The 18,170-nt window shown below is 36.3% G+C and overlaps 1 protein-coding gene across 1 annotated transcript; it reads left to right on the top strand.

Annotated features, from left to right (window-relative positions):
• Positions 1 to 6,927: 6,927 nt before the first annotated feature.
• Positions 6,928 to 17,814, top strand: LOC143604345 (uncharacterized). The gene is made up of 17 exons (XM_077080858.1): positions 6,928 to 7,067; positions 7,135 to 7,255; positions 8,486 to 8,936; positions 9,078 to 9,301; positions 9,644 to 12,654; positions 12,706 to 12,955; positions 13,079 to 13,372; positions 13,455 to 13,738; positions 13,836 to 14,101; positions 14,173 to 15,289; positions 15,344 to 15,558; positions 15,679 to 15,734; positions 15,876 to 16,362; positions 16,498 to 16,683; positions 16,763 to 17,421; positions 17,503 to 17,647; positions 17,733 to 17,814. Exons 2-15 carry the CDS (start codon positions 7,205 to 7,207, stop codon positions 17,341 to 17,343), a joined length of 7,473 nt encoding a protein of 2,490 aa, XP_076936973.1. The 5' UTR covers positions 6,928 to 7,067; positions 7,135 to 7,204; the 3' UTR covers positions 17,344 to 17,421; positions 17,503 to 17,647; positions 17,733 to 17,814.
• Positions 17,815 to 18,170: the final 356 nt, after the last annotated feature.

Consider the following 18,170-nt stretch of genomic DNA (forward strand, 5'->3'; position numbering starts at 1 on the left):
ATAATTCGGTTTCAGGGAATTACCTTGACCACTTTACCATTGAATTCCACCATGGAGAAGATTTTAGGAAATGTCTAGAAACTAAATATAAGGGGAGGGGGGGTATGATTACTGTTGTCAACAGAGTAAACGCATACCATTATTTGAGGTTGCTCGATGGTTTTGGGCTTGAATTATGCTCTTCAGGGTTATAAACAAAAAACATAAAAAATAAAAAAAACTGAATTAAACTGAACATTAAATTGACAAATTTTTAAACTTTGGACTGAATTGGCAAAGATATCAAACCACAGGGACTAAAATGACCATTAACTCAAAATTAAAAGGAGAAAGACAAAAATACCCTTAAACTAACGGCATAGCTGGATGCCGTTAGACGGATGGGACGTAATTGGCTAATATTTAAAACTATGAGGACTAAATTGACAAAATTAAAAATTTTGGACTGAAGTGGCGAAAGTAGTAAACCACAGGGACGAAAATGGCCATTAACTCGGGAATAATATTATTATGAGATGAGATGAGATGAGATGAGATGATCATTTGGGGGTTTAATTGTTTGAAGGTTGAAGAGAGAGTATGTGGTTGGAGTTTGATGGCAAGTCTGGAGGACTAACTGGCCACGTGTAAGGATGAGAATGGTTGGAAAGTCTGGATAAGGGTCCAACTACACTTTTTGATCCATTAAATGTGTCTTGGGTGATAACGATTAACTAAGGGCCGACTAAGACCACGTGTGATGGGGAGGCGTTTTGGCCCATAACGTCAAGAACACCGGGGGGTCCCCCGGGTGTTTTAGGGTTCTTTTTACGCGTTATGTGTAAAACGCTGGAAAGGGAATAAAAAAATAATATTTAATTCAAACAGTCATATGACCGTTACAAAATAACGAAAAAGAAAAAAAATATCTATATATTAAACACCTTCATCCCCAATCAAAACTCATCAAATTTATAAAATCTCTCTTTCTACTCTATACTTTTTCACACCAACTTTCCTATAAAATGGATTCTACATCTTCTATATATAATCCGTTTTTCGGGCCCGGCCAACAAGCCGAAGACGCGGCGGCGGAAGAGGCGGTTACGAGTGCGATTGTGCTCGCGACAACTTATATGAATTCTGTTACGAGTGCGATTAGCTCTCCGCCACCCTCCCGTTTCAAAAAGAGCATATATCGAGCGAGATCGTACCGAAGCCAACAATCGGTTGATGGCGGATTACTTATGCGACTCGCCGAGATACAAGAACCCAAAGACCTTTAGGCTTCGTTTTCGGATGTCTAAAAATTTATTTATGCGCATCACCAATGATTTGGAGCGTGAGCTTGATTACTTTAAGCAAAAGTCAGACGATCGAGGGACGCTAGGATTCACGGCTATTCAGAAGGTTACGTCAGTCGTACGCGTGCTCGCCTACAGAAACATGGCCGACATCAACAACGAGTATTTAAAGATGGCCGATAAACTCGAGACACCTTGAAGTATTTTTGTTACGGTACGTTTCGTTTTTTTAAATAATTATATCAGTTATTTACTTTAATCAATTATTTTATAAAAGTTGTGTAACATATAGGAATATTGAAACTATATGGACCACATTATCTGAAGAGAGCCCAACTGAAACGATCTACAACGTCTTTACAAGGCACATACAAGGGTGCATGGTTTACCCGGCATGATACGGAGTGTAGATTGCATGCATTAGGAATTGGCTAATTGTCCAACTGCATAGCGAGGTCAATACACACAAGGTGACCAAAAGGGACCAACGGTCGGCCTTCAAGCGATTGCTTCATACGACCTTTGGATTTGGTTGGCATTCTTTGGTGTTCCCTGTTTCAACAATGACATAACCGTCTAAGAGCAGTCTCCTGTGACGGAGTGTTACATATCTGGTACCGTTCTTGTCGCTTCGTTTTGGGCTAAGGATAACTTCTACCATCATGGGTAATATCTGGGTGATGGAATATATCCAGGGTATGCGATAATCGTTAAAACATTCAGAGACCCGATGGATGAAAAAAGACAGTATTTTAAGAAAGTGCAAGAGTCTGCGAGAAAGGATATCGAGAGGTGTTTAGGTGTTCTTCAACAACGATGACATTTTGTTAAAAATCATTGTCGTCTATGGTCTTTAAATAGAATGGAATGTGCTATGTATGAGTGCATTATAATTCATAACATGATCATCGAGGACGAGGGAAGAGCAATATTTTCAACTTTCATACCAGACCCGGATCCACCACGAACTCCAGCAAGTATGGAGCAAAGACTCGAAAACTCGAAATTGTGGAAGGTTTGGTCTTCAAACAAAAGAAAAGGAAAGAAACCAAGGGTGTGGTTTTATATCAGCTCGATATTTATATGTGCATGTGTATTACTTGACACGTAATAAAGGTTTTTGGAAGCCACGTTGCAAATATTGTGATGAATACTCTTTCATCACTTATTAGTTATTTTTAGACTTATCCTTGAGTTATAAGTGTCATAAACCGTCGATGTCATCTTGATATTTGTCAGACTCCAAAATCTCGCCTATCCTACTTATTGCTCTCTGAGTTGCAGAAAGAAACCTATTGGTGATAGAATTTAGTAAGAACTATAAGGAGGTTGTGATATATTAAAAGGTGGTAGTTGGTGGTTTGTGACCGGTTAACGTCCAGTGTGGTTATATTCAATAGTAAAGAAGGTAGTAGGATAGTATGGGACTTTAGTATGGAGATATTCGGGTAATAAACAAGAATCTCGTATATTCAAGTCACCGACATCAAAAGGTAAAATACCCACCGGAACACATGCAGATTTTATTATTATTATTATTGCATATGTCATCACTTGGGTACTTACAAGATATTAGTACGGTTAAGTGTATTGTAGGTATCGGTTATTAATATATAATATTGGTTGATTATAGGAGATAAAAAGATATTGACAAGGGGTTCACCTAAGAGGTTCTTTAGACGTCCAGGTGAGTTCATACGACTCTCCGTATATTTTATATAATTTGGTCATAAGTTTATTTGGATGATAGAACTTGTGTAAACATGATTTTATTTGCATGAGTAATGATAAGTGATCTTATGATAATATATTGGAGAGTATAATTATTGCCACGGGTGTAACGTGGTGGGGGTTAAATCACGATCACGTGATAAATATTGCCACTGGTGAAATGTGGTGGGAGTTAAATCGCCATAGTGTGATAATTTTTGCCACAGGTACAATGTGGTGGGGGAAATAAATCACCATTATGTGATAAGAGTAAAAATCACATCTTAAATAATAAATTGCCATGAAAAGAATATGGTGGTGGATTGTTGGTTAAATTGTGATGTGAAAAAAAACATTATTATATTTCGATAAATGAACTCACTTAGCTTTGCTAATGTTATCGTAAATAACGTTTTTCAGGTAAATCACCGGTGCATGAATAGAAAAGTATGGCCGAGCCTCGGTATGTTGAAAGATCGAACACTGTGTTTATAACCCATGTTTGGATGTATAAATTATGGGTTAGTTGAATAAGTTTGATGGTGTAACTTACTCAACGTATCTGTTTTATATATAATGTGAATTTTGAATATAGTTGTTTTGTCACATTATTCATTATAACGCTTCCGTTGTTTTGAAAAATCTGGGACCGGTTTGGAATATATTATTAAAATAATAATATAAAAAGACATTTCAAAATAGGGTGTTACATGGTTCCACATGATAAGGGTCAAATAACTACTAACACGACGGTATAAGCTCAGCTCAACAAGTCCGGAGACGGAAACCTGCAAAATAGAACATCGTGAGCTCGTTACGGGAAGGTCAATAGGGGGGGGGGGGTGGGGGTTCTTCCCGTAACCACCCTCCGGCGTGAGAACAAGTACCGTTGTTAAAGAGAGAAAGTACTTAAAAGTAATTGATGTAATCTGTGAAGTGTGAATCCTTACCTTATGGTGATGAAGAGGGTATTTATAGCCGGTGGTTGGGGGGAATATTATTGGTACAACTGTCCTCTTCTAGAATATACTCTTTGTAACAAACTGGACCCGTGTCCGCGTATAATAGGACGAGATAATTGGCCATGTGCACGGTTATAACAATATTACCAGCTGTCTTTTCTTAATTAACCTTTTCTATTTCAGCAACGGATTCTAACCACTCATCATCAATGATATCTGATTCGGGACCAATTCTTTCATCACAGCCACAATCCTCAAAATCTTCCACATAACCTTCATCCATGTGTTGGTATGAACCAGACATCGAATCACTCTCATCACTTTGTGACTTATCCGTTGATCCTAAACAAACAACGCGAATCGAATGAACAACCTCTTGCTCGAATGGAAAAAAATGCAGACGCAATCAAAACATAAATAATGGAATAACTTGAAATCGTTACTAAAAGGGGGAAAACTTACCTTATCTTTGAGATGATTGAAAGATACAAAACGATTAGAAGAGCCGACAGTAGACACGAAATAGGTTAATTTCCTTTGAAAGGATATCATAATTTGATCTGTATAACTAAAATTTAAAATAAAATGAAAAAGTCCAACTCACCCGCCAAGTAATCACCACGTCATATGCCACATCATCAAAATGTAATGGAGTTAATTGTTTTATCTAACTGGGATTAAGGGTGACGAACCCAACCCAAATGGGTTGTTTTGGGTCAAGATGAATAAACTTTAAAAGTTAAATGGGTCAGAATGGATCAAAAAAATTCGACAAGGAGGTCAGGATAGGCTGAAAATATACAAGTAAGTTTCATTTACAGGTTAAAACAAAATATCCAAGTTATCTAAAATTTATCTAATTCAAAATATCCAAACTATCACGTGTGAAACAAAACTCATCTGCAACAAAAAAAACGACCAAAACGAAACAAAAATCCCAAACCGACAAAAACGAAACAAAAAAAATGAAACTGAACCGAAATAGGAAAACGACCAAAACGAAACAAAAAAAAACGATATGAAACCGAAAATTCGACCAAAACGAAAGAAAAAAAGCGAAATGCAACGGAAAAGCTGACCAAGACTAAATAAAAACACCGAATCGACCAAAACGAAACAAAAAAACCGAAACGAAACTGAATCGAAATAGCAAAACGACCAAAATGAAACAAAAAAACGATACGAAATACAAAAACGACCAAAACGAAACAAAACTGAACCAAAATGAAACTGAAAAACGACCAAAACGATACAAAAAAACTGAGATATGAAACCGAAAAACTGACCAAAACGAAACAAAAAAAAAGTGAAGTGCAATCGAAAAACTTACCAAAACAAAACAAAAAAGCTAAACGTAGCCGACCAAAACAAAACAAAATGAATTAAAACAAAACAAAAACAAACGAAATGAACCGAAAAAACTAACTAAAACGAAACAACACTGAAACCGAAAAAATCGACCGAAATAAAAAATATTAACCGAACCTAAACTGAAATGGAAAAAAAAACCGACCAAAACAAAACAAAGTGAGTGAAAAGACCGAAACCTAAGAGCAAAACCGAAATTTCTCGGTTTTTTTTAATGAGCCAGGATGACGGGAAAAACATTTTAGTTGTTTTACATTTTTTAGTTTTTTATTTATATTTTGAGTTATTATTTTTTTTTAATATTTTGAAGGGTTTTTGAAACCCTTTGTATTTTAACTTTTACATGGGTCATGACGGATTAACTTAACCCATTTTGACGTTTATCCATCCTAACATTTGTTTAAAATATCCATCTGAACCTATACCCATCCTGACCCAAATTCATCCTGACCAATTCTCCCAATCCATCCCAACCCACACAAATTGTCACCTCTAAATGAGATTGTTATTGGTAACAAAACTAATAGTTGAGATTGTCACCGGTCAAATTATTAGTTGAGATTATTATTGACCAATAGTTGATAGCTGAGATTATTAATATCTAATTTTCCTACTATTTATTATATTTGTATATATTATATAACAAATTGTTATTTTAGGGCATCTCATAATACCACACCAGTATTAGATATTTCAGATTTAAAGTTATGTCGTGAAAAACTTAGAATCCACTTCAATTCTACTATAGTTTAGTTATTATTATTTTTTATTCTTAAAATTATAATTATTATTGTTTTTAGAATGATCAAGGAATAGAAGTTCGACTATAACCATGATAAAATATGTCCATATACACCGGCGAACGCAACCAAATCTGATAATCCAAGCCCACCATTTCTGTTTTAGGAAATACCGTCACCCGAAGATCCACTGCGATAAAACCGAAGATATGATAGGATCCAAACTTGAAAGTTGAAACCATGCAATATCCGACATAAACCTTCACTTTCTCTTCGATAGAGTTTGTCGCTTCCCTTTATGGGTGCAAACGAGCCGAGCTAAGCCCGAGCTCGACTTGTTTAACTTACACAAAGCTCGAGCTCAGCTCGAGCTTGGCTCGTGAGTAGATTATAAAGTTCGAACTCAGCTCGTTTACTATTATACATTAGTTTTTATATGATTATAATTATTTTATATACTTTTTCTATTATAATTTTATGTATAAAAAATATATTATTTTTATATATTTTCAAAACAATATATATATTAATTATAATTATTAAATATATATTATAAAATATTATATAAATGACATGTTCATTTAGGCTCTCGAGCCGGTTCTAACTCAATAAGCAAAGCTCAGGCTCAATTATTAAAAAGGCATACTTTTAAGCCCGAGCTCAAACTTAAGGTTGATTAACTTATTTACCATTATATTATTATTATTATTATTAACTGTAATTAATAATTTTATGAACATAGGTTTGACATGAAACTAACTTCCAACCGAATCGTAATCTTGAAAGATACCCTAAACACCCACCTCACCTCACCTCACCTCACCTCACCTCACCTCACCTGCATATTATTATTATTATTATTATTTACCCCAAATCAAACGTATCAAAACATCTCTTGTTGCATTTCAGATCTAACAGACCTAAAAACGCTTTTTTTTTCTCAATTTCTTTCTTTCAATTCAACCCACAAGATCCATCCAAATCCCTCATCCAGCTCGTTGCAGGTTAGATCCATCTATTCCTCTTATTATTGTTATTATTACGATCTATTAATCCTTCCAATTGCTGCAGGTGTTTGATGATCTATTGTGGGTTGATATTCATATCATGATCCGCCTTTAATCCATATTCATTCCCTTCCATGGATAAGAATAAAAACCGAACCGATCTGCTCGCTGCGGGCCGTAAAAAGGTTACCTTTTTTTTTTTTTTTGCTGATTATGCGTTGCTAATTGAATGGAAAATGATTGTGTTGTTAGTTTATGATTTGGGTTTTTATCAATTTTTGACATTGTTCAAAAGGGGAGATTATAGAACCCTAAAACCTAATTACATAAAGCTTAATTAATCTTATGAGGTTTTGATTAGTTTAGGTTAAAAGTAATAATTTTTATTTGTTAGTTAGATGTAGCTGTAAGAAACCAAAGATTTTACCATTTTATGATTTGATTCTAATTCTGCAACTAGCAATAGTTATATATATATATTGAAAAACCTACGTATCGTCAATCCCTTATTTGTATTCTCCAAATAGTATTCTGTCACATTTGTGTTTGCATATTATGGTAATACCCTAGAAGCATTAAGATATGAAAACCTTGTTAGCAAGGTTTAATTATCAGAAAGACAAACCTACTGGCTACTTCCCTTCATTCACTAATTCCACTAACAATTTATTGAGATGTCAGTTATATAAGTTTTGTGTCTCATATTGGCTTAAAAATGTAACTGGTAGATTCGCTTTGTTTTCGTCATGCAAACTAGAGATATGCCCTTAGAGATATGCCTTGTTGGAAATTGGAATTAACTGAATTAGTATGATTATTATTCTTGAAAGCTTTCTTTGCCTGTGATTAATGTAATCACACTGAAATCAAAATATACAAATCGATTCGTTGTGCATTGCTGTATTTCAATTTTTAGACAACGAAATTATTATTTTATTTCATTGGAATAGTTGTCGATCCTAGTGTTGCTGCCTAATTGACTTTGAAAACCAGCTCTATACCACAAACACATTTAATTTGTGTCTAATATCACATCATTCTGTTGGCTATTATTTGATTGAATCATCAGTTGGAGAATAGAGAGTTGAGAGTTTGTTCCTATCTAGTTATTCACAATAAGCGAACTGCCAAGTTGACGAATCATAAAGAATAGCCTGGTCTTTTTGGCAACCTTTATTTGATAGCTTATGCTATATTATAACAAGCAAAATAAATTGAAGGGCATCTTACATTCTTACTTATGGTACCAGAACGTAAAGCGCAAACTCATACAGTATATTGAATTGTGTTAATTGGTTTTGCTATAATGACATAGCATGAAAGAGATATAAGTTTTATTCAGAAAGATTTCTTGCACTGATTTCTGCAGTACACTGTAGATACGGTGAAATTGACATTGTTTGTTTTTTTATCAGCTTCAACAATATCGGCAGAAGAAGGATGGTAAAGGCAGTAAATCCTCGGGTAAGGCCAATAAACCTGATCCTGATGTGATTACTGATGAATCATCTTCAGTTGCTAAACCAATAAAGGGAAAGAAACAATCTCCAGTGCCTGCTCAAGATTCAGCTACAGAGTCTGTTGATTCATCTAATGCTGACATGGCGACTCCTGATCTCTCATCCACATCAGATTTACCATCAGAAATTTCTGAGACTGATGTGTCAATTAATACTTCAGTTTCAGATGAAAACCTTCAAAGTTCTAATCTTAATGATGCAATGCCAACTGATTTATCTTTAAAATCAATTGACATTGAAGGAAAACCTGAAAGTGATCATGTGTCTACGGAACCTGTTGATAATTTTGCTGGTAAATCAGGTGACGTGGAAGCTGCATGTGGGGAAGATCAGGTACCAGATGTAGGTTGTGCCTGTATTCTCTTGTTCTCAATTACCATTTCTTACAAATATACATGCTTTAACTATTTAAATGAAAATGGGTCCCCAAAATTTTAAAGCTATTCGTTTCTATGGTTTGTAATTGAGCCTTATTGTTGTTTGGTAGGAGCTACGCAGGAACTTGATCATTCACCTTCAGTACCAGATAATACAGTCAGTTCTATACATGTTGAAAAGGATGATAGAGATCAAGTTAAATCAGGGGAACTTGAAGAAGACACGAAGATGGAACATGCAAACAGTGCTGCTGAACAAACTAGTGAACATGGGCCTCAATCTTCTGGTCCTGGATATACAATTCAGCCAAAGGAAGATGACGTGGCATATAATGTATATATGTGTGAACCCTCGGGTGGGCAAAAGTAAAAGTGCACTAATTTTGACGTTATTTTACTAATCTCGTGAAAATAACGTTAAAAGTGGCGGAAGGTTAATCAGGCATCATGTGGTGGCGTTGATAGCCGAAAGACAAGGGCACATGCACCAATCAGCCGGTGTCCCTGATGATTGAGTGCTATGTGCCTTATGTCCAAGGCTTGATGCAAAACTACTATCGAGCCGGGGGTCTCACCGGAAGCAGCCTCTCTATCCCTATGGGATAGAGGTAAGGCTGTCTACATCTTACCCTCCTCAGACCCTACCATAGCATTGCTATTGGTGGGATATACTGAGTACGATGATGATGATGATGATGATGAAGATGACGTGGCAGGATTTCATGATGACGGAGGTGTAAAGTTGCCTCATAGATCAGGTGATTCTGAGTTCATTCCAGCTAGCCTCACTCAGCTTGCAAAGGCGTTAAAACTTCTAAGTGAAGATGAACTTAAGTTTGTGTTAGCGGCAAGAGAGGCAGTTAATGATGGTGGTATGAAGCCTGACCCTGCTGAGTTACCTGAAAGACTTAAAGAGCAGTTATATATCAATAATTTTGAAAAAGAGTTGACTTATTTGCAATTTCGTGAAGAGTGGGATGCACGGAAGAAAATTGAGTCTGAGAAATCATCTCTTGCTACTTCCCTTCGTGATGTTGAAGGGAAAAACAAAGTTTTCTCTGAAGAGCTTGCTGCATGTCAATCTGAACTGGACCGTGTTAGAGGTGAAATGGAGAAGCTTCAGATTGAACTTAAAAGGTCTGAAGATGAGTTGTCAAATGTGTCATCTGAATTGGTTGACAGCAGGAATTTGTTATCAGAATTGCAGCTGAAGCAAGAAAACCTGAGTGTGAATGTTTTTTTGTTGACTGAGGAAAAACATTCACTGGAGAAGGAGAAAGAAGATTTGAATATGGAGAATGAGAAGTTTAAGAAAGAATTAATGGAGTGCAAATCTTTACTTGAATTATCACAAGCTGAAAATGTCAACTTTAAAGAAAGTCTTGCTAAACTGGAAGAAGAAAAAGAAAAATATGTTTCTGAATATGAGCACTTTGTGAATGAGAATAAGAAGTTTTCCATGGAGTCGATTGAATCTCAAGATTTGGTTGAAAGTTTACGTTCAGAAATCGCTAAATTAAATGAGAATCTTGAGTTGGTAACAAAGGAGGAAACAAGACTCAGAGAAGAAGTGAACCGGTTGATCGTTGAAAAGGAGCAGGCTTTGGCAGAATTAACAAACTGCCAATCTTTACTGGAATTATCACAAGCAGAGACTGTCAATTTAAATGAGCAATTTGCCCACAGTAGTATGAAAGTTTCTATGGAGTTATCAGAATCCCAGCATTTGGTGGAAGGGTTACAAGAAAAAATTGCTAAATTAAGTGAAAGTCTTGATTTGGTGACAAAAGAGAAAACAAGACTAGAAGAAGAAGAAGTCAATCACTTGACCGTTGAAAAGGAAGAGAAAGAGGGCTTTGCGAAGGAGACTAAGAAATTTTCTCTGGAGTTGTTGGAATCTCAAGAACTGGTGGAAAGTTTACGTTCAGAAATTTCTAAACTTAATGATAATCTTGAGTTGGTAACGAAGGAGGAAACACGACTTGGAGAAGAAGTCAAACAGTTGACCACTGAAAAGGAGGAGGCTTTTACAGAGCTAACAAACTGCAGATCTTTACTGGAATTATCACATGCGGAGACTGCCAATTTAAATGAGCAGTTTGCCCAAAGTAGTAAGAAAGTTTCTTTGGAGTTATCAGAATCACAGCTCTTGGTGGAAGGGTTACAAGAAAAGATTGCTAAATTAAGTGAAAGTCTTGATTTGGTGTCAAAAGAGAAAACAAAACTTGAAGAAGTCAATCATTTGGCTGTTGAAAAGGAAGAAAAAGAGGGCTTTGTGAAGGAGACTAAAAAATTTTCTCTCGAGTTGTTGGAATCTAAAGAACTGGTGGAAAGTTTACGTTCAGAAATTGCTAAACTAAATGAGAATCTTGAGTTGGTAGCAAAGGAGGAAACAAGACTTGGAGAAGAAGTCAAACAGTTGACCATTGAAAAGGAGGCGGCTTTGACAGAACTAACAAACTGCAGATCTCTACTGGAATCATCACATGCGGAGACTGCTAGTTTGAATGAGCAGTTTGCTCAAAGTAGTAAGGAAGTTCCGTTGGAATTCTCAGAATCACAGCAGTTGGTGGAAAGGTTACACGCAGAAATTGCTAAATCAAGTGCGAATCTTGATTTGGTAACAAAGGAGAAAAGCAGACTTGTAGAAGAAGTAAATCGTTTGACTGTTGAAGTGGAAGAGAAAGACAAGAAATTTTCTTTGGAGTTGTCGGAATCTCAAGATTTGGTGGAAGGCTTACGTTCAGAAATTGCTAAACTGAAGGAGAATCTTGAGTCGGTAACAAAGGAGGAAACAAGACTTGGGGAAGAAGTCAAGCAGTTGACCGTTGAAAAGGAGGAGGCTTTAACAGAATTAACAAACTGCAGATCCATGTTGGAATTATCTCATGCGGAGAATGCCAATTTAAATGAGCAATTTGCTCTCAGTAGTAAGGAAGTTGCTTTGGAATATGTAGAATCACAACACTTGGTGGAAAGTTTACATGCAGAAATTGCTAAGTCATGTGAGAATCTTGATTTGGTAACAAAAGAGAAAACCAGACTTGGAGACGAAGTCAACTGTTTGGCTGTTGAAAAGGAAGAGAAAGAGGACGTTGTGAAGGAGATCAAGAAGTTATCTATGGAGTTGTTGGAATCTAAAGAATTGGTAGAGAGTTTACGTTCAGAAATTGCCAAATTAAATGAGAATGCTGAGTTGGCAACAAAGGAGGAAACAAGACTTCGAGAAGAGATGAACCAGTTGACTGTTGAAAAGGAGGAGGCTTTGACCGAATTAACAAACTTCAGATATTTACTGGAATTATCACATGCAGAGAATGCCAAATTAAATGAGCAATTTGTCCACAGTAGTAAGGAAGTTTCTTTGGAATTGTCAGAATCACGGCAGTTAGTGGAAAGGTTACAGGCAGAAATTGCTAAGTTAAGTGAGAATCTTGATTTGGTAACAAAAGAGAAAATCAGAGTTGGAGAAGAAGTCAACCGTTTGACTGTTGAAAAGGAGGAGGCTTTGGCAGAATTAAGTAACTGCAAAACCTTAATAAATGATCTCCAGGTGGAATATGAGGAAACTTTTCTACAAAAAGCGATCTTGGATGAATATGTGAAGCAATACGTGTTCACTGTTGAAGTCAAAAAGGGTGAACTTGTAATTTTATGTGAAAACTTGAGGCAGGAAGTGATCACTTCCTGAACAAAGAGCTCTGAGCTTACAGAAAAGTTATTCAACACTGAATCAAGAATCCAAGAATTGCTGGAACAAGTGGATGAATTGCAACAGCAGGCAGATCATATGACTGAGACGAACAAGGATTTAGAAAGTACAAATGAGCTGGCGTCCTATGTGATACACAAGGTTTTTGATAATCTTCAGAAACTTGTAGAAGATTCGGGCCAGTCTACAGAACAAAGTGAAGATGATACTGCACGTGAGCAGCTGGATCATCTTGAAATCAGCAATTATGATGTCTTTATAGAAAGACAAATAATGGTACTTCGTGAACGGGCACAACTTGAATTCAAGAACAGAGCATACAACTTGGAGTTATTGAGAAGGATGAAAGATATGTAGGCGTTAAATAAAAGGTGCATTAATCCTGATGATATTTTCAAGTTCTTTGAAGATATTCAGAGTTCGGTTACGCTAAACAACATCGAGATCAAACCGGATGAACCACTGTCTTCCCTCGAGTCTATTACTCATTTTCTGATCAACAATTTGAAGTTTAATGAAACAAAAGTGATCGATTTGCAGAATGAAATCGACCACTTAACATCCTCAATCGTTTCACATGAAATTCAAAGTCACGTTTTGAAAGAAAGTTTGATTACTGCAATGGAGCAGATTGTTAATCTTCAATCTGATACTCAATCAAAGGAAACTGAATTTGGTCAATCTGAGCAACGTGTATCTGCTTTTAAGGGAAAAACTTCACATTGCTGTTACAAAAGGAAAAGGTTTAATTCAACAACGTGAAAGTTTAAAACAGAATCTTGCAGCCACTTCCAGCGAGCTGGAGAAATGCTTGCATGAGTTACAGTTAAAAGACGCCACACTTCAAGAAACCGAAGCAAAACTTAGAACATATTCTGAAGCTGGTGAGAGAATGGAAGCTCTTGAATCCGAGCTTTCTTACATTCGAAATTCAGCTACTGCATTGAGAGAATCTTTTCTTCTTAAAGATTCTGTTCTTCAGAGAATCGAAGAAACTCTTGAAGATTTGGATCTTCCGGAAGATTTCCATGACCGAGATATCATTGACAAAATTGATTGGTTAGCAAAATCAATTTCTCAGTCTCAACTCTTTTCCTGCATCAAATCAACCTGGTACAATTGAAAGAACACGCTCGTATCCTGAATCCGGTTCAAGGGATTTGGATGGTTGGAGGGAAGTTCTAGAACCTTCTTCAGGTCTTGATGATGAATTGAGAAGAAATTATGAGGAACTTCAAAATAAGTTTTACGGGTTGGCTGAGCATAATGAGATGCTAGAACAATCATTAATGGAGAGAAATAATCTTGTGCAGAGGTGGGAAGAAGTTTTAGATAAGATAAATATCCCCTCACAGTTTAGATCACTGGAGCCAGAAGATAGAATCGAGTGGTTAAGAGTTGCTCTTTTGGAGACAAATGACCGTTGTTCCCTTCTTCAGCAAGATATTAGTGAACTGGAACAGACCCGTGAATCATTGCTGCTGATCTTGAAGAAAGTCAAAGGAGATTAGTGGACATTGAGTCCACTCTAAAGGCTGTCACTGATGAACGAGAACAGCTCTCTGCTAGTTTGGAAGCTCAAGGTCGTAATTATAATGAAATTTCTGAGAAAGCTACATTATACAAAACCGAGAATGAAAAACTTAAAATTGAAGTTGATACGTTGCATTCAAAATTGGATGAAAAACGTGTGGATGAGGAGCAAATACATCATATTCATGGTGAAATAAGGCGGTTGCGGGGTTTAGTTAAGGAGATGCTTCAAGTTTCAGAAATAGAAGATCTTGATTCAAATACAAGTGATATTCAGTGTCTGGAAGGGTTACTGAAGAAGCTAGCAGACAAACACATCACTCAGTATGAAGAAAGAAGCCTTGACCAGTCAAACATGCACGAAGAGTTGGAAAGAAAGCTGGAGGCCGTTGAAGGTGATCTAGTGCAAGTGAAGGATGAAAGAGAGAGACTTGTGGAGAAAAGTCAAACTTTGACTGATGAAATTGAAGCGTTGGAGGTCAAGAATCAAGAATTAAAGAATTTGCTTTTGCAAGAAGAGCAGAACACTGCTGCAGTTAAAGAGGAGTTGGAAAGAAAGTTGGAGGCAGTTGAAGGTGATTTAGAGCAAGCGAAAGATGAAAGAGAGAGACTTGTAGAAAAAATTCAAACTTTGACCAGTGAAGTTGAAGCATTAGAGTTAAAGAATCAAGAATTGAAGAATTTACTTGTTCAGGAAGAGCAGAAGACTGCTACAGTTAAAGAGAAGTTAAATGTTGCAGTTAGAAAAGGGAAATCTTTGGTTCAAGTAAGAGACAGTATGAAGCAAACCATCAATGAATTGACCTCTCAGGTTGAGCGTTTGAATGGCGAAATTAAAGCTCGGGAAAATACAATTTTGGAGTTCCAACAAAAGATGCAGGATTTATTTGTTTCACAAGAATTGGTGGAAAATAAAGATTCTGAAATTCAATTCCTGAAAAACCGTCTATATGAATCCGAAAACGAGCTGGTTGATAAAAGAAAGACGATGAGCATGATTTTAGGTGCTTTAGCTGAAATTGAACTTGGAGTTGACTCGAGAACTAATGACCCATTTGAGAAAATGAAACAAAATGAGTAAGTAATTCAAGATTTACAAGCTGCAACAACATCTGCTGAACAAGATTTAAGAAAATCCAAAAGAGCTGCTGAATTACTTCTTGCTGAGCTGAATGAAGTACAAGAAAGAAATGAAGATCTTCTAGAAGAAATTTCAGAATTGTCAAGGCAAAGGGATTCAGCAGAAGCTTCTAAACGTGAATCTCAAACACGCTTTGAACAGTTATCTGCTCTTCATTCGGAGGAAAGAAGTAGCCAGTTTTCTGAACTTGTAAATTTGAAATCTGGTTTAGAACAGTGAACTCCTGGATTAAGCAAAATCTCCAATCTGCTTAACAATGTCTTGCCTAAAGACTTAGATTATCTTTATAATCTTGAAGCTGGTGTTAAATCATTACTTGAATCAGGTGATGCTTCTAATGTTGGTGGTCAAACCCTAAAAACTTCCAGGTCAGAGTCCAAGGTAAGCAATCAGTTGCACTTCTTAGTCTTATAACTTCAGATTGCATCTGTTCCTTTTCTTTTTAAGTTAATTTTGCAACTCATGCTATACGGTTTCTCCTTTATACTTCTAATTAGATGCGCTTTTCATGTCAATGTGCAGTTCAAATCGTTCTTAGACAGCAAGACAGAAGAGCTACACAGTGACAGCACCATCATTGATTTATGGAGGTTTGTTGGGTCCCACATGCAAGATTTACTAACTAATATCAATTCTCTTGAAGAAAAGCTGCAGAACCATTCAAAATCTTTACGTGAAGAAGCTATCCTTTTATGTGAGAAAGTACCAACTCTTTTTAAAGAAATCACTTCTCATAAACGCTCCCTGGAATCTGCAAACGAAGAGATTGCTTGGTTAGAATCCACAGGGAAACAAAAAGAAACTGAAATTTTGATGCTACGTAAATACATTTCAATTTTGTATGAAGCTTGCAAGAATTCAGTTTTGGAAATTGAGAAAAGCAAAGGTCAAATGGTTGCAGATGATTCGTTTGTTGAAGATATTATAGGTGGGGAAACTGTTTCCGTCTCTGAAGAAGATGTCACGAGTATTGTAAACAGATTATTGTCGGCTGTGAAGGATATTCACAGTTCTCAGACTGAAAATGTGGAAGTTGAATTGAAGGAAATGAAGGCTACCATTTCCAATTTACAAAAAGAACTTACAGAAAAAGATGTTCAGAAAGATAGAATCTCCGTGGAACTTGTGAGCCAGATTAAGTGAGCCGAAGCGACTGCTATGAGCCACTTGCAAGAACTTGAATCTGCAAAAGCTCATGTAGATGATTTGAAGGATCAGTGTAACGTGTTGGAACAAAGGGTCAAAGAGCTCGAAGGTCAAGAATCTGTATTGGTTGACTTACAAGAAAAAGTCAAGTCACTTACAGAAGCAATGACAGCAAAGGAACAAGGTCTTGATCTTGATTCTGCATTGTTTTAGTTATATAATTTATGATTATTATTTAACAAAATTTTATTTGTTGATTGCAGAAAATGAAGCATTGTTGCAGGCTCTTGATGAAGAGGAGGCTCAAATGGAAGACTTGACAAACAAGATCACTGAATTGGAACAAGTTGTTAAGCAAAAGAATCTTGATTTGGAAAGTGCTGAGTCAGCACGTGGAAAAGCTTTGAAGAAGCTTTCAGTAACCGTGAGCAAATTTGATGAACTTCATTTATCAGAAACCCTAGTTTCTGAAGTTGATAAGCTTCAATCTCAGCTTCAAGAACGTGACTCAGAAATCTCGTTCTTGAGGGATGAAATTACACGTATCACCAGCGAATCCTTGCAAACACTTAAAACTGATGAACGAGGTTTGACCGAGTTCCAAGACATTTTGACTTGGTTAGATTCAATGGCTTCTGGAGTAGAAACACGTGATGTGAATCTTGATGACAACAAAAACGACCAAGTTCAAGAATATAAAGAAATACTCAAGAAGCAAATCACAAATATAATCTCAGAATTAAAAGATACACGCCAGGTGGCACAAATCAAAGATGTTCAATTGCACGCAGAGAGAAGCAAAGTTGAGGAGTTGACGCGTTCGTTAAGGGAAAAGGAAACTTGATTAAGTTTTCATGAAAATGAAGGTTCTTCTACACAACAAACATCTGTGACCTCTGAAATTGTTGAAGTTGAACCTCTGGTAAGTGATTTTTTAACTAAGTTACAAAGTCTTCCAGGTTCATGAATAAAAGCAATTTTTATTTTTCATAATTCTGTGCAGTTAAATAAATGGCCATCACAAGGGACCTCTGTGGCACCTCAAGTTCGAAGCTTGCGTAAAGTAAATAACGATCAACTTGCCATTTCTATAGATGACGTGGATTCAGATGATAGAGATAAGCTAGACGATGACGATGATGATAAAGGTATTAGTCGTATTTTGCTTAAAATATAATTGTGTTCTCTCTTTTTGGTTTGAGGGTATAACAGTCATTTATTCTGTTCATCCAGCTCATGGTTTCAAGTCTCTTACTACATCAAAACTTGTCCCAAGATTCACAAGGCCTGTTACAGATTTTGTTGATGGCTTATGGTATCTTCTCTCCCTCTAAAAGTTATATACATAGACACTCGTCCACGCATATGTGTGTGATATTTGAAACATGTTATCTTTCAGGGTTTCATGTGATAGGACATTGATGCGACAGCCTGCTCTTCGACTAAGTCTTATTCTATATTGGGCTTTGATACATGCACTTCTTGCAGTTTTTGTAGTTTGAGAAGCAGCTGATCTGGTTAGATTCTTCTTTTAGTTTTGTGCTTCATGGTAAATAGAAAATATATATGTTTGGCTGATTTTAAGTTTTAAATTTATCTGACATTTTGTTTTACTTGCAGGTTCTCATTTACTAATAGATACGATGTTCTTTAAAAACCGTAGATTGGTTC

This window comes from Bidens hawaiensis, unplaced genomic scaffold, assembly GCF_021521415.1.
Source record: "Bidens hawaiensis isolate Kalapana, Puna unplaced genomic scaffold, B.hawaiensis_p1.1 tig00001961_1, whole genome shotgun sequence".
Classification (NCBI taxonomy): Eukaryota; Viridiplantae; Streptophyta; class Magnoliopsida; order Asterales; family Asteraceae; genus Bidens; species Bidens hawaiensis.

Bases quoted from the DNA above. Each gene is read 5' to 3' on its own strand.
- LOC143604345 (XM_077080858.1), top strand. From the start codon at position 7,205: ATGGATAAGAATAAAAACCGAACCGATCTGCTCGCTGCGGGCCGTAAA. The intron at 7,256-8,485 runs GTTACCTTTTTT...TTTTTTTATCAG, and splicing joins TCGCTGCGGGCCGTAAAAAG to CTTCAACAATATCGGCAGAA. The intron at 12,655-12,705 runs CTGAACAAAGAG...CACTGAATCAAG, and splicing joins AGGCAGGAAGTGATCACTTC to AATCCAAGAATTGCTGGAAC.